A 27065-nucleotide genomic window follows, 5' to 3' on the forward strand; every position below is an offset into this window, starting at 1 on the left:
CCCACCAGCGGCGAGGATCCTACAGGAAGGTTTCCCACTACAACTCAGCCAGCGAGATGGGTAGCACCGCCGGCAAGCTATGCAAAACTTAATGTAGATGCAGCAACATGGCGCGGAGGCCGTTATGGCGCGGTTGGAGCAGTATGCAGGGATCATTCAGGTCTCTTCTTGGGCGCTTCTGCTGTCGTGTTCAGAACAGGAGACCCAACTACTTTGGAGGCTTTGGCAATCAGGGAAGGGCTAGCTCTATGCATGGATTTGAATCTGAATCGAATCCAGGGGGCTTCTGACTACAAGGGAGTTGTGCAAGAAGTTAACTCGGGGAGCGGATCATCGTATGGCGCAATTATCCAAGAAATCAACCAACAAACTACAGCTTTTATTTCATGTAATTTAGTCTATGAGTCTAGGAGATCTAATGTAGATGCTCACAACTTAGCGAGACGCGCACTTTCTTTGCCTGCTGGGCGCCATGTTTGGTTAGGCCAACCGGATGGGATTCCTTTCGTCCATGTAAACGGTGCGACGGTTTAATAAAAAAACCCGTGAGGTTGCCTAAAAAAAAAATTTGTCTAAAAAAATGTCTGGAACTAATCTGGATCCAAGCTCCCAGTCATTCCATGCCTAGTTCGTTCAAGTCTGAGAGCACGCTTGTAGTTTCTTCCTTGTGTGGGGTCAATCATTTTTCTGTGGTGGGTTTAGCTTTCAGAAGACAATCAATCAAGAAAAGAAACGACGAGCCAGCGAGCAATGGGCAGCAAAGGGAGCTCGCAAAAATCCCGGACGCTGTCTGTCACGCGAGCTTTTTACCCCACCCGTAAAAGTAAAAACGAACCAGGGTGAGGGGCCACCCTCGTCTCATTCTCTCCCCATTGTTTATCATTCCGGTTCCCTATAGCGCACAGAGGCAGGGGGCCTCAGGTCAGGTTGCAGTCACGTCTGCTCCCCCAGTCCCACACCTCCACCCCTTTTGTGCTTTCCGCCCGCTCGCTGCCACAGCGCAAGCATCTTCTTTTGTGTCATCTGTCTCTCTCTCTCTCACACCACATGGGCCCTCACCCAGGCGGTGGCCCCTCCCCCTGCCACTTTGGCTTTGGCGGTGTGGGGTGGCCAAGCCAAGGCCGCAGCCTCCGTGCTTTTCTCGGCCTCTCACGCCTGCTCCGTGTTTGAGCATACGTTACACTCCACGCAGCCAGCCCAGCACCCCGGCAGCAGCCGCACACAGCCTATTCCCCCCTGAACCACCACCCCGCCTTCCCTTGTCACGCCCCTGGCAGGCTTGCCCTGCCCCTGCCTCCCTCCCTTCCTCGGCAATGGAGGCGCCTCCTTCCCCGCGGCGGCTGGTGGCGGTGGTGCTGGCGGCGGTGGCGCTGCTCGTCTCCTCCCCTTGCAGCGCGCTCCTCTCCGCCAAGGGCGTCAACATTGAAGGTTCGTGTCTCCCTCTTCTGTCCAGGAATCGTTCTAGGGGGTGTACTGCTTCTTCTTCTCCGCCCGCCCCTTTCTCTACTCTGTTATTCCCACCGAATCCATGGCTCCGCCTGCCTCTGATGTTGTTTCTTCAGTCGAACCGAGAGCACTCTCTGCGACGATGGCCGTCCGTCTCTGCTCTGTCTGTTTCTTGGATTATTATTATTATCGGTTTTGCGCAAATTTCTGAAACATCTGCCTGCCTGCAGTGCAAGCGCTGATTGGGATCAAGAACCAGCTCAAGGACCCCCACGGCGTGCTCAAGAACTGGGACCAGTACTCCGTCGACCCCTGCAGCTTCACCATGATCACCTGCTCGTCCGACAACTTCGTCACCGGCCTGTAAGCGAATCACCCAATCATATTCCTTGCATGTTTTTACTTTTCGATGACACGCCCTTCTTCTTTCAATCATCCACAGGGAGGCTCCAAGCCAGAATCTCTCCGGCCTGCTCGCCCCAAGCATAGGAAACCTGACCAGCCTTGAGACTATGTGAGTGTGCTCTTCTCACTGACACTTATCTGTTCAGAGTTCCATTTTCCATTTGTGATGGAGATATCTTACCGTTCTCTTGGCTGCAGTCTTCTGCAGAACAACATCATAACCGGGCCAATCCCAGCCGAGATTGGCAACCTGGCAAGTCTCAAGACACTTGACCTCTCTGGCAACAATTTCTATGGTGAAATCCCACCGTCCGTGGGCCACCTTGAAAGCCTCCAGTACCTGTGAGCTCTACTGTACAAACCTCTTAATGCACTTCTTGTGCATATGTGTGTGCGTTGCATAATTGTTGTTCCTTGGGATGTTAACCCGAGGTCTGTTGTAATCTGACCAGGAGGCTCAACAACAATACACTGTCTGGTCCATTCCCTACAGCATCGACTAATCTGTCGCACCTTGTTTTCCTGTGAGTAATTTCCCTGCTGTCACGTGGTCTTTCTTACCCATGAATTATTAGTTTGGGATGTTCTCACTGTGCACTTGTGTCCTGCAGAGATTTGTCATACAATAACCTAAGTGGCCCGATACCGGGATCTTTGGCAAGAACATACAAGTAAGGCTGCAACTCAGATTGTGTTCATCCTTGTTTGAATAAGCTTAATTTTTGTCATGGAAATATGAACCTGTATCAAGTTTAAGCTGTAAGCTTTGTTCTGTTATTGGTTCTCTTGCAGCATAGTTGGAAATCCTCTCATATGCGCTGCAAATACGGAGAAAGATTGTTACGGGACTGCGCCGATGCCAATGACCTACAACCTTTCACAAGGCACTCCGCCGATGAAAGCTAAAAGCCACAAATTCGCAGTTGCATTTGGTGCTGTAACTGGTTGCATGAGCTTCCTCTTTCTTGCTGCCGGATTCTTGTTCTGGTGGAGACAGCGTCGGAACCGGCAGATACTTTTCGATGACGAAGGTAAGTGAAACTTCAAGAATTCCATGCAGTACTTTGTGCATCGATTTGGAACCTGATAATTGATGAAGCACTGCTACTGATGCAGATCAACACATGGATAACGTTAGCCTTGGAAATGTGAGGAGGTTCCAGTTCAGGGAGCTGCAGGTTGCAACAGAAAAATTCAGCAGCAAGAACATACTCGGAAAAGGCGGCTTCGGACACGTTTACAGGGGCCAGCTTCCCGATGGGACTCTTGTGGCTGTCAAACGACTCAAGGACGGTAATGCTGCGGGTGGTGAGTCACAGTTCAAGACTGAAGTTGAAATGATCAGCTTGGCAGTGCACCGGAACCTCCTTAGGATTCTGGGGTTCTGTATGACTGCCACAGAGAGGTTACTAGTTTATCCATACATGTCAAATGGAAGCGTCGCTTCGCGCCTGAAAGGTCAGCACCTCAAAATCCCAGCAAGATTATCTGCCTTTCCTTGACATCCCTTGCTTAACTAGGCTAGATAGAACTAGCTCATTTTGGCGTAGCCAAGAAAAGCAAATTGCTTTGTTGGGTGTGTGGCAGTTGGAGGCTGCAGCAATGTTGTCTTACCTTGCCTGAGTGGGAGTTTTTACTTTGGCTAGCCTCCTCCCCGTTTTGGTTGTGGTTATTAGTGATCTAGCCAAGCAAAGTAAACCTTTGTCATGTTACCAAGTGACCCGCCTTGCCTAACAAGGCTAGGAGAATCTTAGCCTGAGAACCAAACGTAAGTAGGAGAACTGTTTGCCCAATTATAGACCCACTTGTTGTGCAGCATATGTTCGTTCTAGAATTTTCAGATGTCATGCCTGAAAAGAACGATGCAGAATTGAAAGTTGCAATCCGACAAGCCGAACGTGAAAAAGACATAGAATGGGATTCTTCCCTTCATTTATTTTTGTTTCTTTGCACAAAGATTTATCACAGAGCATATGATTCCTATCAAAGGAAATCTCCCCTTTATACCGGTCTAATTATTCCAGGAAAGCCACCTTTGGACTGGATCACTAGGAAGAGGATAGCCCTTGGAGCAGCAAGAGGTCTACTTTACCTTCATGAGCAGTGTGACCCAAAGATCATCCACAGAGACGTCAAGGCAGCCAACGTGTTGCTGGATGATTGCTGTGAGGCCATCGTCGGTGATTTCGGACTTGCAAAGCTCCTTGATCACCAGGATTCACACGTCACCACTGCAGTGCGGGGCACCGTTGGGCATATCGCGCCTGAGTACCTCTCCACTGGGCAGTCATCCGAGAAAACAGACGTCTTCGGGTTTGGCATCCTGCTGCTGGAGCTGATCACCGGCCAGACAGCGCTGGAGTTCGGAAAGGCATCAAATCAGAAGGGAGCCATGCTGGACTGGGTAATGAAGCCTCTGCAATTTACTTGACTAAACTGCTGCAAAAAATACTTGAGAAAAACTAATAAAGTTCATGAAACAACCTGAAATGAAAAGCACTTTTGTCGAAACTGTTCATAACTGCAAACGCCCTGACATCGATGATGCTTAAGTTAGCTCATGACAGCATTGCTTGATGATCAGGTGAAGAAGATGCACCAGGAGAAGAAACTTGATGTGCTGGTTGACAAGGGCCTGCGGAGCAGCTACGACCGGATCGAGCTCGAGGAGATGGTGCAGGTGGCGCTCCTTTGCACACAGTACCTCCCAGGCCACCGGCCGAGGATGTCGGAGGTGGTTCGCATGCTGGAAGGCGACGGGCTCGCCGAACGGTGGCAAGCGTCGCAGCGAGCCGACTCACACAAGTTCACAGTGCCTGAGTTCACCTTCAGCCGCTGCTACTCTGACCTGACCGATGACTCATCGTTGCTGGTGCAGGCCGTCGAGCTCTCTGGGCCAAGATGACATGATCACCAAGCGCCCACAGACTGAGAACACCAAGCAGCAGTCCTTGTACAGCATGATAATCCTATGTAGATTTGGAAATAATCCAATACTGAGGTAAAGTATAAATAGTGATGTATGTATCTTAGATGAAGTGTACACAGGAGAGTGCCCCAACTCCCTGGAATGGTATTGAACTATTAATATTACAGATTTCTAGCTGAAACAATAAGACTAGTTGTAACTTGTAACAAGGGGCTTCTCTTGAAGTTGTAAAGTTTTGATTTGCCCAGTTTGTATTTTCTCTTTGGCAGTCTTTTTTTTGTGTGTGCTTTTCTTGCTGCATTTTCAGATTGAAACAGGTGCTAAAATCTGATCAGAATCCATTGCTGATGTGTACATAATAATATCAGGTTGCGCAAAACCCTCAAAATACATGATGTGTACATTCTCCATTACTCCATACAGCCAAAATATTTCAATGTAGCCCGACGACGATAATACCTATACCAGTAGAGTATATGCTATGAAAAACGTTCTTATTTGCAGACAATCATCAACCATCAAAGGAGAAGACGCAAACAAAGGTTCCTTCAGCTTATGTGTTCACGAATCTGCAGGTCTTCCTGACCTCGCCACCTGCAGGGTTGGTGATATTGCCCATCTTAACCATGGAGTCCGAGAACTGCTTGAAGAACAGCTCCGGGTCAGCCCAGTACTTGTTGACCGTGTCGGCCGTCGAGTACCCGGCGATGCTGGACCACATCTCCTGGTCGGAGTTGAGGAGGCCCTCACCCTTGATGAGCGTCTCGAAATAGGCGTTGTCGAAGGTCGCGGAAGTGTGGCTGTCCATGGCGCTGATGTTGTCGTCGCCACCATCCAAGGGGCAGATCTCCTTAAGCTTGCTGAGGTAGGTCGCAGACGCAGGGTTGTACTTGGATGTCATCTCGAAGTCGCCGTATATCCTGTCCCGGAAGTTCGCGCACCGCGCGAATCCAATCGTGTGGGATCCTTCAGTGCAAATGTCGTATGTTTAGTAAGGCACTGTTCAGCTTAAGAAGATAACAAGGGTGCGCCCCCTCACACATATCAGAATTCAGAAGGTTCAGGTTACAAAGTTGCATCTCCATATTGGTATTTTTGGAAGATGTAAACGAGTATCTCCTACTTTAAAATTACCAAATTGTTCTTGGATTTTACATGCTTACAGCGCCTGATTGTTTGGTTCTGTTAATATGAGCTGAACTGGTGATTTTTTGAAATATAAACTGCAGCTGTCAAAAGAGAAGATCATACCAACAAGGGCCACCATGTCAGTGGCATCAAGGCCCTTCTCCCAGAACTTGGAAATGAGGGTGACGAGGCCCTGCTCGGCGGTGGGGATGTCCTTGTTTGCTAGGTCAAGACTTGCCTCCTTGGAGTCCAATCTTCCTACCGGAACATCCCAGTAAGGCCCACCAACCTGAAATATATTTTCCCCTTGTTGTCAGATAGATATGGAGTTCGTAGTGTTTCGTTTTCAAGAAATGCATCTGTCATGTTCTTTGTTTGCATACTACTCCCTCCGTTCCTAAATATAAGTCTTTGTAGAGATTCCACTAGGTGGACTACATACGGAGCAAAATGAATGAATCTACACTTAAAATGCATCTATATACATCCGTATGTGTTCATAGTGGAAGCTCTACAAAGACTTATATTTAGGAACGGAGGGAGTATGGCACAGCAGGTTATATCAGGTAGCAGCAGGTTATAATGAAATAGATGTTTGGATTTCTAATGGTATATGACTTATTCCTCAGAAGGCAAGCCTGACATGAAAGTGATGCAAGCAAAAGTAACTAAGACACTGCACGAGAATCAATACTCTGAACATAGGTTTGGTTTTATTTACCAAGACAACTGCGTCCCTGGCTGCGATGGCAAGTAAGTCAGCACAGGAAACTGTTCCAGGACACTCAGCCTCCAGCTTTGCCTTGATTTTGTCAACCACCTCAAATCCCTTCAAGGAGTTCACATTCTGGTCTGCCTGCTTTTCTCCGATCATGGTTGCCGTGTCGTCAAGCAGCACCGATCCATCACAGCCCTGCAGCAAACAAATTTTCAGATGTTCAGAGCAAACTCAATACTACTGCTCCACAGTATAAGCATGCAGGTTAGTGTGTGCAGCCAAAAGAGTGTGCGGGTAGACAACCTGCACGAAACAGTCGTGGAAATGGAGGCGAAGCATCAAAGCGGCATTGCGTGGTTCGTCGCGCACCGCGCACTCCATCTCGGCCCGGACCACATGCTCCGCATTCGGGCATGTCTTGGAGTAGTGCTCCAGGCTCAGGTTCGAAGGGTCCTGTGCCATCAGCAATGGCAAGGCCAGGAGAAAACAGGCCACGGAGAGAGCAGACGCCCTGAAGCACAACGCAGCTGTAGCCATCCTGAAACTAGTTTTAGCTGTTCCTGTGCTTGGATGGTTCGGGTTCAGATGTTTTTGTGGCAAGTTCCTCGTTTTGCATGGGTTTTATAGCAAAGTAAGACAGGCCTACGTGGCGTATGAAGAGAAACTGGTCAAGAGGGAGATGAGCTAACTCTCTTGTGGTTGGTGGAGTAAGCAAGCAGAAAGTATCTCTAGTTCTGTGCTGTAGCACACTAATGGGTCAAAGGCTCTCTCTCTCTCTCTCTCTCTCTCTCTCTCTCTCTGTAGCGGTGTTTGGTGGCTTTGGGTTCACCAATATTGGAAAATCACAAGAGCTGCTCAGGTGCATATATAAAACTATAATATGACATGCCTGCTGTTCCCTTGTTTTAATCATTTGGATGCTTCCACTGCTATGTTAGGTAAAAGGAACTCAGATCAACAGGTGTTGAATGCCAACTAACAAAATATGCTAGTATTTAATTATTCATATTTGACTTAAGTTGCTGAAAAACCTCAAGTTCCATTGTTAGATCACCTTCCCATGAACACAAGCAGTTGATTTGGAACGTGTTAACTCAGATGTATCCATCACACAGCTGGAAGCAACAGGGACATTTCGTCCTTTCGAACAGATAGAAACCAATTATTCTGGGAAGATATCTATCTATACCAGTGAGGAAAACAAAAACGGGGGCAGCAGCACGCGAAAAGCGATGCGCGGGGACCAGAGGAGAGACTTAAAATAGTACGGTCCTGTGCACTACAATTTGGAATATCTGAGGGACATGAGGATCTTACAAATCCAGACAGCTACAGTACAACAAGTGTCTTGCCAAAGCCAATGAAAGGAAAATACCTGTGTAGCTTTTGCCTCTGAATGCTTCTTAACCCCCTGTCTGCTTAATGCCTAAACCAGCCTTTAACAGTCTGTTCTGCAGGTAAACCGTAACTCCTACCTTTAACTGATCGGCAGAGTTCCTGCTTTTTTTCTTCACAAAACTTGGAAGGAAGCCAAAAAATTGGTGTGTCTGACCGAGTCCTAAACCAATGAGATTTTCTTTATACTTTAGCATTTTTCTCTCGAACATGCCTGGGAGCAGGTCATTTTCATAAGAAGAAAGCACGAGGGACCAAATTTTGGCGAGGCCAGGAAAAGAAAAGAAAGCACGAAGGCATAAGACGGTATACAACCAGGTGTGGAGACAACCCATTCTTCGGAACGTGAAGGCATGGGACTCGCCTTGCCCAGCCTCTAGCCAAGAATGACGAAGAAGCGACGCACAGGGCCTCGAAGGCTTCTTCACGACAGCTGCTGGACACCTCTCTAACACGACCATGACACAAGAGCTGCCCCAGTCAAAGTACCCCCAACATTGCTTTAGTTGTCACCATCTTCTAAATATCTTGTGTCATGGAGCCCATTCTTCAGTTGTTTTGGCAACTCATGAGTCACCACCTACATGAAACTTCTGTATATATACGCACTCATGAAACAGAATAAATATGGATATGAGCAGAAAAATATCTATCTTTATGCTTTTAGCTGCACATACCTGATCGAACTACTGGTGGGAATGAGATTCTTTTCCCCAACATTATCGTCTTATTGTTTTGAATCATACATACCAAGGGGTAATTTGTTTAACGTGGTGCAAGGTTATCTAACCAAGTAACATAAGCTCCTTCAAACCAGTAGCCATGTTGCAGACTTACATGCAAATTTATCTTTTGTTCCAAAATCTTGTGTGAAGACTTGTTCAATCATTGAAAGTATCTAATTCACAGAAGAATTTATCTGATGCAACTTCATGCGCAGTTCGTCGACTATATGTGATACACCTCTATCCATAAAAATAAAGGAAAATACACAAATGAAGTATGTACATAAAGAATATATCTTGTTTAATCTCTAAATTTTGACACACTACTTAACTCAACCAACAAACAAGCAAACTTATTCGCAAAAAAAAAAAAACTCAATACATCAATCCAGAAAGTATCTCCTTTTTTACACTATAAAGAAGGTATCTATGGCTGTCTTGCGCTGAGCACTAGCAGTACTCAAATAACCAAGCTACTCTTTCAAATACTATATAAGAACTCGTGAAAATAAGAACATTAATGTGTGTTCTTTTCTACAAAGCATAGTAACAAATGCATAGTAATTCATGGTCTGACAGGGCTAGTACCAAAGGCATAACTCAGAAAGGTTAGAGACTAGACCACAGATGGATTTGCCTTGAAAAGAAAAACAACAGATTCTAAATAGAACGCGTGAGAAGCAATGGGAATTTCTTGCTGGTTAGCAAATCCTCATAGCTGATAAGCAAGACGCACCGTCAAATTGACTTCTCCACTACACATCATATTAGATATTTTCAGATGAATAGGACGGCAAAGAAACTATCTAGTGACATGGCGGGTGCTTTTGAGCTTTTCTCAATATCTCAACTTGCTACCTCACACTTGAGGTTCCAAAAGGCGGAACGGCTAAGGGAGAGCGCCAATGAATGGCAGGAAACCTCATGCTTTGGAATCTAACAGAAGACAGCTCCCCTTTCTCTTTTGCTAAAGGGTGCAACTGCTCATAAAGAGAGATGCAGCATCTTCCCTCTGTCTCCTTTATACCATAATGGCTTCTAGTTCCCTCTAGTTTCTACCTTTAGGTTTAGTCCAATCCAGGCAAAGACAATTTCATCATCCAGGGCCAATCAATCGTGTGATATATATGAGAGTTCTCTTGATCGATGGAATGCACCTCCGGGTTTGCATCAGCGGCTATTCAAATTAGCTGGCATCTGAGTACAAATGTAAAAAGTGAACACACGGATCATCCTGACAAAAAATGGGAAAGTAATTGTAAAAGATTTAAGTCTTCTACTTGCAAACATGCAAATTTCTTTCACCAGATAGATTTGATATCAAGCTCAAGCAGATTTAGCTGAGCAACACTAGAGCTAACTCGCAGGCATGCCGAGGTGCATTAAATGTTTATCTGAAAACGACTCTGCATCGGAAGACCGGCATTGGCACAGGATAGTGAAGCAGCAACATCCAAAGCTAACCACAAACCAGGCACACTATAATCCTCGCCCCCAAGAATGACGCCAAGTGTCACCCCACTGACACCCTACTATTAGTATACTCTGGACTGGACGTCCTACATTCCTGACATTCCTCCATACTCACATAGGCAGTGCATGAACACATACGAAAGAGCCATGAGAGGTAGAGGAGCAGAAGAAGACATATACACAGAATATGTAGGGAAACAGTAGCTACTACCTTCGCTAATACCCCTTGCATGGTCTTTGTGGTGCAAGTCACAAGGCCACCTTGTTCATGAATTGTGTTTCCAACGGCACCGTTTATGAGGAGGCGGTTGGACGAGAAGGGAGCTGGGCCAGGCTGTGCGACGGATGTTGCACGGTGCCAAGCGTGGTGTACTGCCGCGCCGACTCCGCGTACCTCTGTGCATCTTGTGATGCGCAGATCCACGCTGCAAACCGTGTGGCCTCGCGCCATGAGCGTGTGCTCCTCTCCGAGGCCTACAAGCATGCACCAGTGGTGCTGGAATGTCATGCAGATGCTGCAGCGTTGTGCGCCGCCTATGAAGCACAGGTACACTACGCAAACCTGCTTGCCACGATGCACCAGCGCGTGCCCGTGGTGTCACACCCGGTCGCAGCCATTCCAGCTGCTTCTTTATTTGCCGAGGCAGCAGCCACCGCTCCTGTCCTCGGCAGCAAGGAAGAGGACGCCTCTTGGCTGCTGCTCAGCAAAGATTCTGATAACCATAATCACAGTGGCAACCACAGCAGCAGCAGCAGCAGTAGCAGATACTTTGGTGAAGTGGATCAGTACTTTGACCTTGTCGGGTACAATTCTTACTATGATAGCCACATGAACAACCAAGAGCAGTATGTGATGCAAGAACAACAACATCTGCAGCAGATGCAAAAGGAGTACGCGGAGCAGCAGATGCAAAAGGAGTACGTGGAGAAGGAAGGGAGTGAGTGCATAGTACCTTCGCAGTCTGCAATTGTGAGCAGGCCACATCAGAGTGGTTATGCACCACTTGTAAGGGCAGAGCAGGCTGCCTCCGTGACTGCTGGGGTTAGTGCTTACACAGATTCCGTCAACAACAGCGTGAGTTCTTCTATTACTTATTTATTATGGCATTACAACTTACATATCATGCTATAATTTCCTCAAACTAGAGTTCATGCATACTTCAGGTGGAAGACCATATGAAATAAAATGATAAGATCAGCCAGAGTACTTTTTTTTTGGTGCAAGTGAAAGTGTGAAACGTCAGTATTTAGTGTTTCCTCACTTTTTTGGTTCTTTCTTCAACTTTTTCTACTTCTAGGTAGAGAACTTCAGCTGATTATTTCCAAAATGGAACTGCTGACATAGCCACTTCAAAGAAAAGTACACAGCCCATGCCTACGCAGATTAATGGATTAGTTTGTCTCCTTTTACACATAGAACACCCAACTCAGCTCAGTAATTAAAAAGTCAATCCATATGTAAACTCTGAAATTCTCTGCCAACTAGAGAAGTACACAATTCATCTCTAGGAAAGTACACTAATTAAAATGGAACTGCTGTCATAGACACTCCAAAGAAAGTCTAGGCATATAATTGATTATTAGTCCGTGTACTTTCTAAACATAGAATATTCAAGTTTTCTCAGTAACTAAAAGGTCACTCGACTCACTCCATACACACACTCTCAAATTCTCTGTCAACTAGAAACTACGCTCTCTGTTTACCAACTTTTCTATACACACCAATGACTACATGAAAGAATATGATATATCATTAGATATTTCATAACATGTCTAGTGTAGGTTTTATCCCTAAGCAGCGTTTACATAGTTTTATTGTGTAAACAGGGAAAAAGTAATACAAGGTTATGTACGTTGGACTAAATTAAACTCATCTACATATCAATGAAGGATCTCAACTGCAATATCAATATGATTGCACATTTTAAGTGACCATTTTTTGATTCCATCTCAGATATCTTTCTCAATGGAGGCGGGTATAGTACCGGACAATACGGTCCAGTCCAGCATCCTGAGACCAGCTGGAGCCATCGGTCACTTCTCAAGTCCTTCACTTCAGACACCACTTCACTTCAGCTCCAAGGAGAGAGAGGCCAGGGTCCTCAGGTACAAGGAGAAGAAGAAGAGCAGAAAGTTTGAGAAGACCACACGTTATGCAACAAGGAAGGCGTATGCCGAAGCACGGCCAAGGATCAAGGGGCGCTTCGCCAAAAGATCAGATGCAGACATGGAAGTGGACCAGACGTTCTCAACTGCAGCCCTATCTGACAGTAGCTACAGTACAGTCCCATGGTTCTGATGAGGCATCGTATTAGCATATGGACTTACCAGAGTGATAAGGTACAGTACGAGTATTTCAAGCAGATCGATGCTCTGAATAATGGTTGGATATGTGCAACTTAATCATAAGGTACCTTAAAATCTACATTTTGGTTTATAGTTTCAGATAGCACGTATGTGATGTTAGATACTTGCTCAGTCACTTCAGTTACAAGTGAACAAAGAGCGGTATTTAACTATTTAAAGATGTAATGTAACGGCACATAGATAACTATGGGGCGTGTTGGATTTTTTTTTTTTCCTTTTGACAAGAAGCAGCTACCAGCTGATTTCATTGATGAAGGGGCGGTAATGTTACAAAGCAAATTTAGAGCAAGAAAAAAGGACAATGCTGAAAAGGGTGCGGGGATCCGAAGACACGGCCGGACACCAAAGAACAAGAAGCCTAGCTAATCACGGTGGCTTGAATAGGTCTTCCAGCTAAGAATGAATGGAACCGTAACTCACTCAACTCAAGGCTTGTTTTTGCTAACCCCAATCAGCCGAACGAGGTCCTCACCTTGTTTCTGCTAACTAGCTTAGATTAAATGGAATCAAAGCTTGTTTCCTTATCAGATGGCATATGAAAGATCATGGTTGAGTGTGTCCAGGTATTTAGTTGATTAATAACTATGATCATCCAATCTGATTGGAGTTTCACCGTGGGGGAAGTGATGGCATCCTCACCACTTTTGCTCATCTGCTAGTGTGCTTGTAGTCCCCAAAATCCTTCTAAAACAAGAGTTTTAGGGGGTAGGAGAACTGTCCGATAGAGATACACCATTTTTCTTGCGTCCGCAATGCGCACAAAAGCCTACTTGATATTTCCAGAATGAAATGCACAATGCAAATAAACCGAAAGGCCCTCTCTCTTTCTCAGATAGTTCTACAGTCCCCAAGCCGAGCTCAAGGAAGGGGAGAGAAAACTAGAGTTTGGTTCCAACGCATTGGGCAAAGCCAACCCATCCAGGAATCTCTTGGGCAAACCACCAACAAGTTGGTTTCACTCGTTCCCCGTGCAATCTGTTTTTCTAGTGAACTGTAACAAGTTCAACAGATGCATCCTTTTCCATCTAACAAAATAATTCAAAGAACAGTACTGCAATTGTGGCCACATTAGCTATGAATATATTCTGATAAAGGCGGTAGGGGGCAAACCTTCATCGATATTGTACAGATGGCTCTGAATCTCCGTAAATCATCCTGTTCCTTTCGACCTTCAAAATCTACACAAAGAGGAGCATTGGTTGGTAAGCAACAGGCAACGCTCTGTGAATGGAAGCAAGAAATAGAGCCCCCCGCCTTGCCAGGGCATGTGGTCGTGGAAACCTAGAAACGAAGGAGGTCAGTTGTATGGAACTTCGTCCCTCGTTTCATGAACACGCAATCAGTGCAATGTAAGGCGCGCGCCGGCGGTGAGTACCTCCTAACTTCCTCTGCACGGACGTAGCGGTCGAGGACTCGAGGGGGAACGAACTGGCGGGAGACGTGCGGCGGCGGTCGCAACCCAAGTTGCCGCCGCGGCGCCGCCGCCCGCCGGCGCGGCCTATGCCTGTCCATTCAGTTCTTCCAGAGCGTTGGGATTGGGCCGCACGCCGCCGCCACGGCGCAGTGGGCCCCTCTGTGAGGGAAAACGGGAGGCAGGCCACGGCGGCCGCCATCCTCTACCTGGGCCGACCAAAGATTTTTCCCCCGTTTCTTTTCCTTTTATTCTCTTCTAACTCTTTTATTTAAAATAACTAGTATAAACTACTTCCTCCGTTCCTAAATATAAGTCTTTCTAGAGATTCCACTATAGACTACATACGGAGCAAAATAAGTGAACCTATACTCTAAAAAATGTCTATATACATCCGAATGTAGTCTTTATAGTGAAACCTCTAAAAGGACTTATATTTAGGAGTGGAGGGAGTAGATAATACCTCGCGCGTTGCTGCAGGAATCGGTTACAATATATTTAAATTAGATTTTTTGACATACTCAATTAGATTTCATTGGGTGTAATATAATATTTAAATTAATAACATGTGAATCAAAATTTAAAATACATATGGCTTATTATATTTGATTGTGTATAATTGCAAAATATTTATTGAATATAAGTAGAATAATAGAAAGAAAAATGTTCCACATGCATATTTGCATGTGGTGGTGGGTTTCTCCCAATGCATGATTGAATGTTGAGGTCGGCCTTATCCCATCTATAGTTATATGGTGATGTGCTTGCATGTTGAAATAAGTAAGATAATGGTGATGAACTTTTTAGGTATATGAGATATGTACGTGCAACACACGTTGATATTAGACATATATTAATTACACGTACATATTAGGTAGGATATTATTTAAGTAATAATTATGTGATTAGCATTGATGATGATATTTGATATGTAATTAATTGTACACTAAATATGTTGAGCGCTGATCACTGAAGCAATTTAGGTCGTTGGATTGACCTGGTTTAATAATCGAGGTCACTTAGATCTGCCTCTTTTGTTTTTTTAGGTTGACTTAGTTTGATGGTAGAGTGAATATTTTGCACCCTAGTCTTTATGTTGATCCGTTTTCCTAATGGCTTGGTGGATTTAGGGAATCTATTAGAGTTTGCTCTAAATACTGCAACCGACATTCTAATTGCAGTGTGAAATCTATCTATTATTAGTCATTACATTTTTCAACCCGGAGATGATACAAGTACAACACATACAATTGGCTTCATTACAAATTGAACTAGACGATGTCCCGCGCGTTGCTACGGGAATCTTGTTAAAAATATGTATGGATAAGGGTAGAAGACTATAATTAATGCAAAAAAAACAACATAGAAGTGTCTTGCATGACTTAATTCCCTGGAAAAAAATTCATGCATGAGGTGGTATGCTTTGCATGAAGAGATCAATGGAAAAGTAACTTATGACTACATGCATGACTTGATGATATGGCATTGTTGCATGTAAAGGAAAATTATATAGTGGATTGTAGCTATTTAAGAATAGATGATATGCGTGCACAAGACAAGTACAACACATATTAAGGTAAGCCAAAACCTTTTTCTTCACGAATAGTATAAAATAAACTTTTTCCTGACATATATGTGGTGTGCTGCATCTGCTGATAAAGGTAATTAAGGTTTATACGCGTTCTTAATTACAAATAGTTATTTGCACCTCCATATGTGTTGTAGTGAGCCCATTTTTTCTCACGAATATAAAACCACTTTTTCTTCCTTTTTAATCACGCGATACATGTGGTAAGCAATCAAAACAATTCAAAGAAACAGTTGTTTTCTACTCTCCCTGTACCTAAATATATGACGTTTTGGTAGGCTATGGAGGGAGTAAGAGCATCTCCAGCCACGCCCCCAACAGCCCTCCCTGGCGATTTTTCAGCGCCGGCGCTCAAAAATCGGCCCAATCGCGCTCCCAGGAGCCTGTTTTTCGCCGGTTTGGGCCGAAACTGGTGCCGGCGGACCCAGGCCGAACCTGGCGCGCTGGGGGCGCCCGGAGGAAGCGATTTTGGCACGAAAGAACTGCGGGCCCTCCAAGTCAGGGACACTCGCCTGGTCGTCCTCACAGCGCCTCGGTTTCCCGCGGGAAATCAATGCCAAGGCTGCCGCCGGTCAGCCTTCCATTGATTCCTCACGAGCGGTGCGGCGACGCCCCCCTCCCGCCACGCGTACACACGGCGCCGACCCCCGGCCGCTATAAAGCAACGCCTCCCCCTCGCCTGTGACCACACACCGCCCACAGCCGCCGAGCTCTGCCTCTCTCTCCCCGTGCGTAGCCACCGCCGACGTTCCTCCCCTCTCTCCCCGTGCCCAGCCGTGATGATGGGCGAGCGTTTCCCCGGCGATGGGGCGGCGGCCAATGGCTTCAACCGCCGCTCGTTGCACGAGTGAGAAGCCCACTTGCTCTTCGAGCCGAACATCTCGGCGCCTCCCGATATGCGCGCGCCGGGGCGGTGGAAGCTCAGCGCCGGTGGCGTCCCCATCCCCCCGCTGCCCGACGTCGACGTGCGCCCTGACTACTTCGCCAACAAGGTCGACCGCGTGCGGGCGTCGCTGACGGAGGAGCAGCGGGCCCTCTCGCAGTACGCCGCCGGCAACCACGAAGCGTGGGCGGCGTACTTCCAGCACCGGCAGGCGCAACGGCTGGGCTCCACCAACAACGCGCCGGTGGTGCGGGAGACCAAGAACAGCGAGGGTCGCCGCCTGTGGTGGGGCGCCCCCGGCCGCACGCTCCACGCCGTTCTCCGGCACCTCGAGGGCAGCAACGACCCGCCGTTGACGTACCCTGCCGCCCCGGTCCGGAGCGGCGGCCAATGGATGCCGAGGAGGACAGCGTCCTCTTCTTCTTCCTCCTCCCGCTCCTCCTCACACTCCTCCGGGTCGCCGGCGCTGTTCGGCGTCAAGGCCGAGCCCGCGGAGACGCTGCTCGGCCGGCGCGCCCGCAGCGCCGACATCGTCATCAACGAGGGAGGGCACGCCTCCTCCTCGGCTCCTCCCTGCTTCGTCAAGCCGAAGATAGAGCCAGGACTCGCGCCTCCGTGAAGACGGAGCCCGGGCTCGCCTCCGTGAAGACAGAGCCAGGGCTCGCCGCCGTGAAGACGGAGCCGGGGCTCTTCGACGCAACGACCTTGAAGTGGGCGCACGAAAATTGGGCGCGGACGGAGCTGGAGCGCCAGTGCCGCGCCTTTGAGCAGTTCGCCGCTCGGCGTCGTGGCCGCGACGAGGGAGGCGTCGTCGTCCTCGACGACGACAGCAACAACAACGCGCCGCCACTGGTCCGCCAGGGCGACCCCGGGCAGGGGTCCAGCAGGGGCGGCCGCGTGAAGGAGGAGAAGGACAACGATGACAACGGCGACGACTTCGCCGCGCTCATCGCGTTCTTCGGCCCGTAGTTGCGGCCTTTTTTTTAAGTATTTCAGTTTCATATTAAAAAACTATTTAAGTCGCCTAAGTAATGTCATGTTCGCCGAATTTTAGCCGAATCTTTGTCCCGTTTACCGAATTTTAGCCGAATTCCTTTTCAAAAAATATTAAAGACGCCTTCTGGGGGCGACCCTGGGGCCGGCGGCTGGGAACCCGAAAGCCCCCAGACCAACGGCTGGAGATGCTCTAACATATGTGGTGTGCAACGTCTGCTGGTAAGGCAGTTAAGGTTCATACATTTTCTTAATTACAAATAACGTTTCATGTAGTCCTCCATCCTGGTGCAGCGAACCTCCGGGTAGAGTAGTGAAGCTTCCTCTCCATCCTCCCCTATATCAAAGTTTGTTGAGCAACCCTCATAGAAAATGTGGTGGAAGTGCCCCACCGCCATCTGATTTGTAATGTCCGTACCTTCATAGTATAAGTAGAATAGTGTCAACCACGAATTTGCTTGTCAATTGGGTAAACTTGTGTTTCAAGTATCCTAATAATTTCTATTTAACAATATAAAATATTTACCATCCTTGATTACGAATCTTAGATAGTAAAAAGTTAAACAATTGTTGAATAGCAAAATGTAAAACAAAAATCTTATGTAGAAGGCAGACATACTTAACGTATTTATTTAATTTGTGTTTGTTTATATGAGACCACCTGTATGAGTTTGTAGATCAGTTTTTATCATGGCATGGCTATTAGTCTGAGTTTGAATTTTTGGTCATGACCAATTTAGTTTTGCAATTATCACCTAACTAATTTAGATAGATTTCTTTTATACATATATCAATGGTGAAGTTTGACTACACAATTTTGAAAACAACATCTCTTCTGAATGGAGGTAACATTAAGTAATTTGATATTATAACTTATTAAAGTGGATGAAAATCAGGCATTTAGTAATATTTTGTAATTCCACATTTCCTCAAGATAATTTTCTCTGAGCATCCAATGATCAAAGATCACAATAAGAACATATTATACAATAGTTTATCTTTTTATGTTATCGCTGGCAATTAATGATTGTGTATATTGAAAGAAAATATGTGGTGATTGAAATAACAAGAAATCGTGTGACTGGAAATGACTTCCTGTGGACAAGAGGATAACATGTGTTCTTAGGTGGTAAAAGAGCATTCCTTCAAGAGAAGTGTAACATAATGTCGTTGTACATAGCCTAAGATAACTTTCTCCTACGATGATTTTTTTGGTAGAACTTTGTACATAGTAAAAACAATTGAACGTTCATAATACCATTGTACCTACTAAGCATGTGTGTTTTACTGTATTTCTCAAAAAATGTAAAAGGATAAAACAAAATTGGAAATGTTTGACCAGAAAATCTGTGGACATTTGATCTTTTTTATGCTACTAAAGTTGGCATCTTTAATAATTTAGCTTTAACCAAACAGACGATTCTCTCTTACCTTCCATTGACGCCAAGAATTCATCAGACGGAATGGGAATTCTCTCAAGGACTTCTCCTGAGAGCTTTTCCCATTTGGCAATCAGCTCATTTTGACTAAGGATGTTTTCCGGCGGCCTTAGGTATATTGTCTTGTTCAAGGCCCTAGGATCATCAATGGACTTGATGGTGTATGTTGCGACGTCATCTTCGTCCATGAATATCACTGCATAGCACAATACAGCTATATACAGTCAGAGGTGGGATTACTGTATCATTATCGTTTGAACACAAATATTCATGGTTATGACCTTTGACGTTGCCATCTCCGTACACGTGAACTTTCTCTTTGGGCGGGAGAAGGGTGCGCATTTGAGAGAGGTTAGGAACAAAGAAAGCAGCAAAGCAGTTAGCGGAAACATAGGTGTGTGGAATGCTTGCTTCTTCTATTGCCCTTCTTATCTCCATCTTCTCGTCAAATGTGATCCTTCCTGGTTCTAAAGCGTGCCCCATCCTCGCTGGGTCGATGCCGAATTCAGATGGTAGGAAACGCTGCATGCAGATTTGTAATATTATATTACCTTCGTCCGAAATTACGACAAATCTAAGACAAAAAGTATTATGTTTGTATGACTGCACCTGCACGGCACTTCATAGTTACTGTCGTTTTCAGCAACTTCAGAAAACAAAGAAAGAATCCAAACTTAATAGTCCTCCTAGCATTTCACTTTCTCTCTTCCATGTCTTGAAACCAAATTCAGGTATACAATTCACAAGAATAGCTGACTTTTAAGGTCTCCGAATGAATAACCCTCAAACCTGACAACGAGGCTTGCTTGGGTACATCCCTTGGTAGCCATGATGGTGATTAAAGGTGTGAAATAATTCATTGCATTTTAAATCTACACTGCTGATCTACATCGAAATTCTTTATATTTTTTTGGGGTGTACTAAGGGAAGCAACTTGGCAACTTCATTCTTGCATTTTTTACAGCAGGTGGCTTATTTAGTCTGAATCTGCTGAGTACCGGAAACATGTGAAAAATCAGTGCCAGATTTGAAAAGCTAAACCTGAGGGAATTTCTTCCGGAATAATCTTAATAAGGACTGTTGCTTCCGGGAATTTGTTACTGAGGACATGCTGGATGGGGGATCTCCATGGAGTGATACAGAGGTGGCGCCGTTCGACTACGGCAGAGAGGTGGCTTCTTCCCAGTCGACCTTTCCGTGTTCTTAAGATCTCAGAAAAGGGATCTACCAATCTCAAGGAATTTGACTGATCCATATGTCTAAATATAGTAGTTGCGCGAGTTAATTAAGCGACCGACCTTGATATTTCCAGCTTCTTTGATGGCCTCCACTAGCTTGATTTGCAGCAGGAAGTGACGCCCGGAGATGGCCGACACCACCACGTCCACCTGCTTCACGGCGGCGACGAGGCTCCGATGGTCCTCCATCGACGCCTCGACGAGGAGCGCTCCCTGCGCTTTGAACGACAGGAGCAGCTGGAGCTTATCGATGTTGAGGCCGATCTCCGGCCGCATCAGGATAAAGGTCCGGTGGCCATGGGCTAAGCTCGCCCGCACAATCCTCCTGCCGATGTATCCAGTGCCACCAACTACAAGAACCTTACTGTTCTCCATGCCTCAAGCACAGATCAGAATGAGGTGGTTGCGACAGACCTTGGGGTTACGTGGATACTTCCTTATGCAGGTTATCTATAGGTGTACCGGGACTCTTCGTTTATGGTTCTTTCTACAACGTGTGGAGAATCGAGGCCTGTTTACGAAGGTGTGTACACGATTGGAGGATACGGCGAGGGATACTTTTACCCAACATGGATGGCAGCATGATCTTAGGATTGGCCCACCTCCGCTTTAGGCGTTATACATACTCTGTTTCTTTGTATTTCGCCTTCTTAATTTTCGTTTGTAAGAGAACTTATTTGGCTGTGTGCATCATAGTTATGCAGAGGCCGGGTGTAATGCTTAAACCTTTTAAGTAATAAAGCGCCCCTTTTCGAAAATGTGGGTACAAAAGTTCAATGTTGATGGGTCTGAGTGAACTCTTCGCTGTAGTATTCAGTTACAAGACATATAGAGATGTGCCTCCTAGAAAAAGCAGACATGAAAAAAAAATACTTTTCTACAATCACATGTTCCTTGGGTAGTATATATTAAGGCCCATGCCACCCATCGGCCGGGTGATAAATCAATTAGATTGACCGCCACAAGCGTTAGATGACGCGCGAGACAGCCGTCCGCCGCGTCAGCCGTGACCTTTGCAACAAAGACTGTGTTGTGCCCGGGAGCTTTGCAATATGAACCTTGTTGCACGCGTGTCACCAGGTAACACATGAGTCTTTAGTCATCCAATTGCATCATGGACCATGGTGCGATCATATATTGCAACATGGGCCATGTTGCGATCACCTCTAGCTTGCATGATGTGGGGTTTGCCAACCATTTGCAACATGGACCATGTTGCGGTCATCTATTGCGACATGGACCATGTTGCGATCACCTCTAGCAATGACGAATGAGCAGGAAGCTTGTTGCAGCTCCACCTCTTGCAACATGACACATGTTGCAAACAACGGCCATGCTGATTGGCTTTTGTAGAGCCTGATACCGCGATAGTGAGGAAATAATGTCTTGTGGCCGGGCCTCTGCAGCAACACCATGGTCCTTGCGGTGCCACAAGCATTTGTGGATGTGGAAGCCATGAAGAAGAGGGAGAAGAGTTGAGAGAGATGTGAAGTAGTTGGTGGGAAAGAAAAGAATAAGGCATGTGGGAGATGGTGTGGTGCAGACAAATCTGGAAGCAAGGGATGAAGCGGCATGTCAGACCACATAGGCAAGTCTCAGGCAATGGAGGCAGTCTACACAGCTACGTTATGAGTCAGCTGAATATGATCATTTCCCATATGTTAAGGTACATCACAAATAATTGAGCCGTTAGTCGCTTTATTTTTCAAAAAAGGGTTAACCTCCCACCTCTGCATCAATCGAATCAAAAATCACTCAATTAATTATTCAAAGTTTACAAGCATCCATAAAGTCGAAAAAGCAAATAAAAAAGTCAAAGACTAGATGGGATTGGAACCGATCATGAACGGGCTAAACATGTTTGGTGTCATATCGACGATCCAGATTCTCTATGTGCTACTATTCTGAGGGTCAAATACTATTCTCAAGGTGATTTGTTGAACACTAATCTAGAGACCTTTTACAGTACATCAAAACAATATGAGCCGTCCATCTTTATTTATTCAATGAACTAGATCCACCAATACTACTAGACAAAATCACTAGTATTTTTTGGTTAAAGGGTAAAATTGGAAGACACAAAACAAATACACAAACTCTAAATCCATTGAGAAGCCGAGTGTTTTCTTCTCCTACTCTGACTGGACATGATCTATCCAATGCCGAGACGGGGCCAAATCCAGCCAACTACTTTCCGACAAAGGTGAGATGCAACGAAGACGATTGCACGTAGTCGACCAATCCTCTTGCCGGCCGGTACTTTTGGCCAAGGAAATCACCGTGTACAAAAGAGGTAAATACATTGCGAGTCTTATAACTTGCACTCGACAGTCAGTTTGGTGCATAAACTTGTAAAATACGTGATTCTAGTTATTGAACTTGCGAGGGCATGCAAATACGGTCACATATCCCTTACGCGGGTGTATCCAGTGCTTGCTTGGCATGCTAGTGTGGACAAGGCCCACTGTCAGCGACAGATGGCACTCAGCACGACATGTATTTGCATAAAACACCCTTGCCATTTATTTTTGCAGATTGCAGCGAAAAACCATCATTGGTAGGAAATAGAAGGCCTCTGTGAGGAGAAGTGCACAGCTGCACGCAGCGCATCCACAGCTGGCTGTACGTCGCGATTAGTACCAGCCGGAAGTGCTACTTGGAGTATAGAGGCCATCGGCGAGCGATATGTTTCCTATTTGTTGTATTCGATGTACCACACACTGACTGACGGACTGACGCACCACTTCAGAGTACCGTACATGTGCACGCGAGAGGATGGAATACTACCTTTGCACCGAACACTGTATAACGTAAACACTTTACCCAACTGCATGTATTTAAGGCCCATGCACCAGGTGGACAGTACCGATCGTTTTGCACGTTCTGGGTCAAACACGCACGAGCATCTGGCGCTGTCCTGATCAACCGACGCCGTCGTGCCGCAATGTCCCAGAGCTCATCTTCTGCTCGTCGTCTCCAAACACCCCCGCCACCGCTGCCATTGATCTTGTGCATGAGGTGCGCCGGGACGAGGACTAGGGAAGTGCTGCACAAATTCACCAACTTCTAAAGTTTGATTATACCAAGTATAGCTTTCCTTCTGCATTGTCTGAACATTAAAAAATGTCACCATCCCGACAGAGAATCAACGACCTGCAGGGGCACGGGTACTTTTGCAACCAACCACGGGGCAGGGCTTAAGAAAAACTACTAAGGACTTTTTGGCCAAGGTTGATTCAGATCTCTATTGTTTTTCCCGGTCTTTATTCAGAGTGCTACAGTTTCGATCAGCTCGTTTTACAGTTTCTGTTAATCATTCAGTCCGGGGAAAAACAAAATACAGAAACTTACAGCACACCCACACACCATCTCCTGCATGCACTTGGTCCCATTGACATTCTGCCTGCTCTTGCCGTAACGAATCCCGAAGCCAACCTCCCATGAATACAGATTGTAGAATTCGTCCGCCTCTGCAAGCGAATTGATGACTGTACCAAGCGCTGGGTTGACAACCACCTCGGTCCCCCTATCAGCAAATCCTCGGATAGCAGCTTCGAGCGCCGGCACACGATCAACTACTCCTGCCTTCTCATCTCGGCTGCGTGGCCCTCTTGGCCTGCATTTACGAACCACAATCACGCGAAATATAAAAACCAACTAAAAGAAACAACAGGATAATTGTTGGAAAAATTCACCACACCCGAAGCAGGAATATACTATGTCTAAATTTCCTGTTTATACAGTTCTCGTACATAATTTTTTTTACATCCACATGGCAAATAAAAACCATCTACAATGCATTAGGCTAAGTTCGTCCTGAGACACTACTCCTGCAAGCCCAGTTCATATGTAGTACTAGCAATTCCACTTGTACTTTTGGTAAAAATTGGCATCGAATACTCCCCCCTAGCAGTACTGCACCCAGAGTGTTTTCGTTCTCATATTTCTATGCACGGAAAGCGTAGCTGTTCATATGATAACCCACACATTTTCTTTTTGATGTCCAGAATGAACTTGCCTTCAGAACAAACTCTACAAGTTTAAGATACAATCACAGCCCCCCGAATAAGCTACAGGAAAGCACAATCAAACAAACGCACAACGAGTTGCGGCTCTGTTCAATCAAAAAGATATGCATGAGGTACCTGCGTTTCCACCCAACGCGGATGGTGGTGTTTGTCGCAGTCGGGACACCGGGGCGGTAAGACTGAACCGCGCTGCACGAGTCGACGGTGCGCGCTCCGTCGCTGGAGCCTGCCGACGCCACACCTCGGGCACCTGAACTGAAGGTCGTACAGGAAGCGCCGGAGGACTCGATATCAGGCACTAGGCAACCCCTGCCCCGCAGCGTCGGCCCCCGATCCAACGGCTGCATCTCCGGCGAGCCCACACCTACGCCCGAAAAGCCGCCCGGATCGGCGTCGCCCAGGCTGTAGGACTGGACAGGACTGTGCAACTCGACGGTGCGCGCGCCGTCGCCGGAGCCTGCCTCCGCCACGCCTCCGCCACCGGAACTTAACGTAGTGCAGGACGCGCCCGAGGACGAGACGCCAGGCAAATCGCAAAGCTGGCCCCGCGACGCCGGGCCCTGGCCCAACGGCTGCATCTCCGGCGAGCCCACGGCTACGACAGAGCCGCCCGCCTGGCCGGCGGCGTCCAAGTCGTACGCCACCTCGCGCACCGCTGAATCGGTTGTCGCCCTCGTCGATTTGCAGTACCAGCGCGCCATAGAAGCTCGTGAGCCGTGGAGCCAACAGAAATACAATGATAGAAGCAGAAATTTACTCACCCAGAGGCCAACGCCGTCGTCATCGCCCCAGGGATCGCCATCGTCAGATCCAGACGGACCCCTCTCGAGCGCCTAGTTTCTCGCCGGCACAGCGCGGTGTTTGCCAGAGGAGGTGGAGGGAATTGGGGTGAGATGCAGGACAGGACCCAGAGGTGGGGGTACACGCGCACTTTACAGAAACAATACTCTGCCCCACGGAGTAAAAAAATGAAGGTACGTCACTGCGCTCTGCGGACAGGGCCTGTTCGAGTCAGAACTGCACCCCACAACACCAACGTATTCCCATGTATCGGCTCATGTATGACCACTTTCTGCATTTCAACTGATTTCAGCGCACGGATCACCTCAACTAGACCACCGGTGGGATATCTGCGATCATCTACCGCTGCGTGCAGGAAGGCCACTCTCGTCCTGTGAGGGCCAAATACAGAAGCGGGATTGGGGATCGAACTCGCTAGTCCAGGTAGGCACAAAAAGGAGCCGACCATTGCAAGAGGAACATTTACGTGTCAATAAGAAGAGATATAATTTTAGTTATACTGAAAACGTCCGGGTTATCAACTAAATATCTGCCGTGCACATGATATGACTTTTTTTGCGAGGGACGTGACTTAATACAAGTAAAATGTAGAGTCAACAGTCTATTAAATATACACTTGTTTATTACATAAAAATATTTAGTTATTATACACTCGTGGCTTATATTTAAAATATACAAAATGATTAATACACCATTTACTAAATATTTATGAATATTCACTTGTTTATAATTTTTACTCATGACTTATTGATGCGGCTTGAACTACGTGGGTATTTTCCCAAAAAGGAAGGGATGATGCAGCACAACTACGGTAGGTATTTCCATCAGTGATGAAACCAAGGTTATCGAACCAGTAGGAGAACCAAGCAACACTATGTAAACGGTACCTGCACACAAAGAACAAATACTTGCAGCCCGACGCTTATGAGGGGTTGTCAATCCCTTTTAGGTAACGGCGTCGGAAATTGGCGAGTTGTCGAGAGACTTGACTTGATTCTCCCTGGCAAAAAGATAGATAAAATTATGGTAGATTGGATAAATAGATCTCACAATAAAACAAAATAAAATAAAGAAAGAAAATGTGCAACAAGGTATTTTTGGGTTTTTGGAATAATAGACCTGAAAGTAAAAGCAAATAAAAATAGATCTCGAAGGCAAATATGATAAAAAATAGACCCGGGGGCCGTAGATATCACCAGTGACTTCTCTAAAGGAAAATAGCATACGCTGGGTAAACAAATTACTGTTGGGCAATTGATAGAACTTCAAATAATTATGATGATATCCAGGCAATGATCATTATATAAGCATCACGTCCAAGTGTAGGATCGAAAGTATGTCTAGAGGGGGGGGGGGGTGATTAGACTACTTGACCAAATAAAAATCTAGCCTTTTCCCAATTTTAGTTATTGGCAGATTTTAGCAACTTAGCACAAGTCAAGCAATCAACCTACACATGCAATTCTAAGAGTATAGCAGCGGAATGTAAAACAATTGCATATGAAGGTAAAGGGGGGAGTTTGAGGGAGCAAACGCAATGTTGACACGGAGATTTTTTATCCGTGGTTCCGATAGGTGGTGCTATCGTACATCCACGTTGATGGAGACTTCAACCCACGAAGGGTAACGGTTGCGCGAGTCCACGGAGGGCTCCACCCACGAAGGGTCCACGAAGAAGCAACCTTGTCTATCCCACCATGGTCGTCGCCCACGAAGGACTTGCCTCACTAGGGTAGATCTTCACGAAGTAGGCGATCTCCTTGCCCTTACAAACTCCTTGGTTCAACTCCACAATCTTGACGGAGGCTCCCAAGTGACAGCTAGCCAATCTAGGAGACACCACTCTCCAAGAAGTAACAAATGGTGTGTTGATGATGAACTCCTTGCTCCTGTGCTTCAAATGATAGTCTCCCCAACACTCAACTCTCTCTCACAGGATTTGGATTTGGTGGAAAGAAGATTTGAGTGGAAAGCAACTTGGGGAAGGCTAGAGATCAAGATTTATGTGGTTGGAATGGAATATCTTGACCTCAACACAAGTGTAGGTGGTTCTCTCTCAGAATGTGTTGGAAGTGTAGGCATGTTCTGATGGCTCTCT

The 27065-nt window shown here is 46.3% G+C and overlaps 5 protein-coding genes and 1 long non-coding RNA gene across 7 annotated transcripts; 2 read left to right on the top strand and 4 right to left on the bottom strand.

Moving 5' to 3' along the window:
- Positions 1-1123: 1123 nt before the first annotated feature.
- Positions 1124-5027, top strand: LOC109737005 (LRR receptor kinase SERL2). Its single transcript, XM_020296240.3, has 10 exons — positions 1124-1428; positions 1677-1809; positions 1889-1960; positions 2050-2193; positions 2304-2375; positions 2463-2522; positions 2644-2882; positions 2968-3309; positions 3876-4255; positions 4436-5027. The coding sequence occupies exons 1-10, from the start codon at positions 1314-1316 to the stop codon at positions 4754-4756; spliced, it is 1878 nt and encodes a 625-aa protein (XP_020151829.1). The 5' UTR covers positions 1124-1313; the 3' UTR covers positions 4757-5027.
- Positions 5028-5111: 84 nt separating this feature from the next.
- On the bottom strand, positions 5112-9233 carry LOC109737014 (peroxidase 11). The gene is made up of 4 exons (XM_020296245.4): positions 6930-9233; positions 6630-6821; positions 6032-6197; positions 5112-5746 (listed from the first exon to the last, which is right to left on the bottom strand). Exons 1-4 carry the CDS (start codon positions 7161-7163, stop codon positions 5334-5336), a joined length of 1005 nt encoding a protein of 334 aa, XP_020151834.1. The 5' UTR covers positions 7164-9233; the 3' UTR covers positions 5112-5333.
- Positions 9234-9762: 529 nt separating this feature from the next.
- Positions 9763-14198, bottom strand: LOC120969784 (uncharacterized). Its single transcript, XR_012190146.1, has 3 exons — positions 13962-14198; positions 13697-13764; positions 9763-9943 (listed from the first exon to the last, which is right to left on the bottom strand). It is a non-coding gene; the product is annotated as an uncharacterized lncRNA (long non-coding RNA).
- On the top strand, positions 10014-12790 carry LOC109737024 (zinc finger protein HD1). 2 transcript variants are annotated; one of them, XM_073505799.1, is made up of 3 exons: positions 10014-10184; positions 10476-11294; positions 12174-12790. In XM_073505799.1, the coding sequence occupies exons 1-3, from the start codon at positions 10116-10118 to the stop codon at positions 12516-12518; spliced, it is 1233 nt and encodes a 410-aa protein (XP_073361900.1). In that variant the 5' UTR covers positions 10014-10115; the 3' UTR covers positions 12519-12790. The 2 variants fall into 2 exon arrangements, with proteins under 2 accessions (XP_073361900.1, XP_020151844.1); XM_020296255.4 differs by lacking the exon at positions 10014-10184 and having other exon boundaries at positions 10225-11294.
- A 3340-nt stretch (positions 14199-17538) lies between the features above and the next one.
- Positions 17539-20560, bottom strand: LOC109737033 (isoflavone reductase homolog). Its single transcript, XM_020296262.4, has 4 exons — positions 20199-20560; positions 19182-19422; positions 18893-19096; positions 17539-17879 (listed from the first exon to the last, which is right to left on the bottom strand). Exons 1-4 carry the CDS (start codon positions 20511-20513, stop codon positions 17716-17718), a joined length of 924 nt encoding a protein of 307 aa, XP_020151851.1. The 5' UTR covers positions 20514-20560; the 3' UTR covers positions 17539-17715.
- A 2775-nt stretch (positions 20561-23335) lies between these two features.
- On the bottom strand, positions 23336-25084 carry LOC109737043 (uncharacterized). Its single transcript, XM_020296270.4, has 2 exons — positions 24284-25084; positions 23336-23754 (listed from the first exon to the last, which is right to left on the bottom strand). The coding sequence occupies exons 1-2, from the start codon at positions 24865-24867 to the stop codon at positions 23448-23450; spliced, it is 891 nt and encodes a 296-aa protein (XP_020151859.1). The 5' UTR covers positions 24868-25084; the 3' UTR covers positions 23336-23447.
- Between the last annotated feature and the right edge of the window lie 1981 nt (positions 25085-27065).

This window comes from Aegilops tauschii, chromosome 7 (genome assembly GCF_002575655.3).
Source record: "Aegilops tauschii subsp. strangulata cultivar AL8/78 chromosome 7, Aet v6.0, whole genome shotgun sequence".
NCBI classification, from domain to species: domain Eukaryota; kingdom Viridiplantae; phylum Streptophyta; class Magnoliopsida; order Poales; family Poaceae; genus Aegilops; species Aegilops tauschii.

Excerpts from the sequence above, each read along its gene's own strand:
- LOC109737005 (XM_020296240.3), top strand. The coding sequence starts at position 1,314 with ATGGAGGCGCCTCCTTCCCCGCGGCGGCTGGTGGCGGTGGTGCTGGCG. Across the intron at positions 1,810-1,888 it reads GACAACTTCGTCACCGGCCT|GGAGGCTCCAAGCCAGAATC; the intron begins GTAAGCGAATCA and ends AATCATCCACAG. Across the intron at positions 4,256-4,435 it reads AGGGAGCCATGCTGGACTGG|GTGAAGAAGATGCACCAGGA; the intron begins GTAATGAAGCCT and ends CTTGATGATCAG.
- LOC109737014 (XM_020296245.4), bottom strand. The coding sequence starts at position 7,163 with ATGGCTACAGCTGCGTTGTGCTTCAGGGCGTCTGCTCTCTCCGTGGCC. Across the intron at positions 6,198-6,629 it reads CCAGGGACGCAGTTGTCTTG|GTTGGTGGGCCTTACTGGGA; the intron begins GTAAATAAAACC and ends AATATATTTCAG. Across the intron at positions 5,747-6,031 it reads TGACATGGTGGCCCTTGTTG|GATCCCACACGATTGGATTC; the intron begins GTATGATCTTCT and ends TTTGCACTGAAG.
- LOC109737024 (XM_073505799.1), top strand. The coding sequence starts at position 10,116 with ATGCCGAGGTGCATTAAATGTTTATCTGAAAACGACTCTGCATCGGAA. Across the intron at positions 10,185-10,475 it reads ACCGGCATTGGCACAGGATA|GCCACCTTGTTCATGAATTG; the intron begins GTGAAGCAGCAA and ends GCAAGTCACAAG. Across the intron at positions 11,295-12,173 it reads CAGATTCCGTCAACAACAGC|ATATCTTTCTCAATGGAGGC; the intron begins GTGAGTTCTTCT and ends ATTCCATCTCAG.
- LOC109737033 (XM_020296262.4), bottom strand. The coding sequence starts at position 20,513 with ATGGAGAACAGTAAGGTTCTTGTAGTTGGTGGCACTGGATACATCGGC. Across the intron at positions 19,423-20,198 it reads AAGAAGCTGGAAATATCAAG|CGTTTCCTACCATCTGAATT; the intron begins GTCGGTCGCTTA and ends ATCTGCATGCAG. Across the intron at positions 17,880-18,892 it reads ATTCTTGGCGTCAATGGAAG|GTACGGACATTACAAATCAG; the intron begins GTAAGAGAGAAT and ends TATACTATGAAG.
- LOC109737043 (XM_020296270.4), bottom strand. The coding sequence starts at position 24,867 with ATGGCGCGCTGGTACTGCAAATCGACGAGGGCGACAACCGATTCAGCG. Across the intron at positions 23,755-24,283 it reads CGCGTTGGGTGGAAACGCAG|GCCAAGAGGGCCACGCAGCC; the intron begins GTACCTCATGCA and ends TCGTAAATGCAG.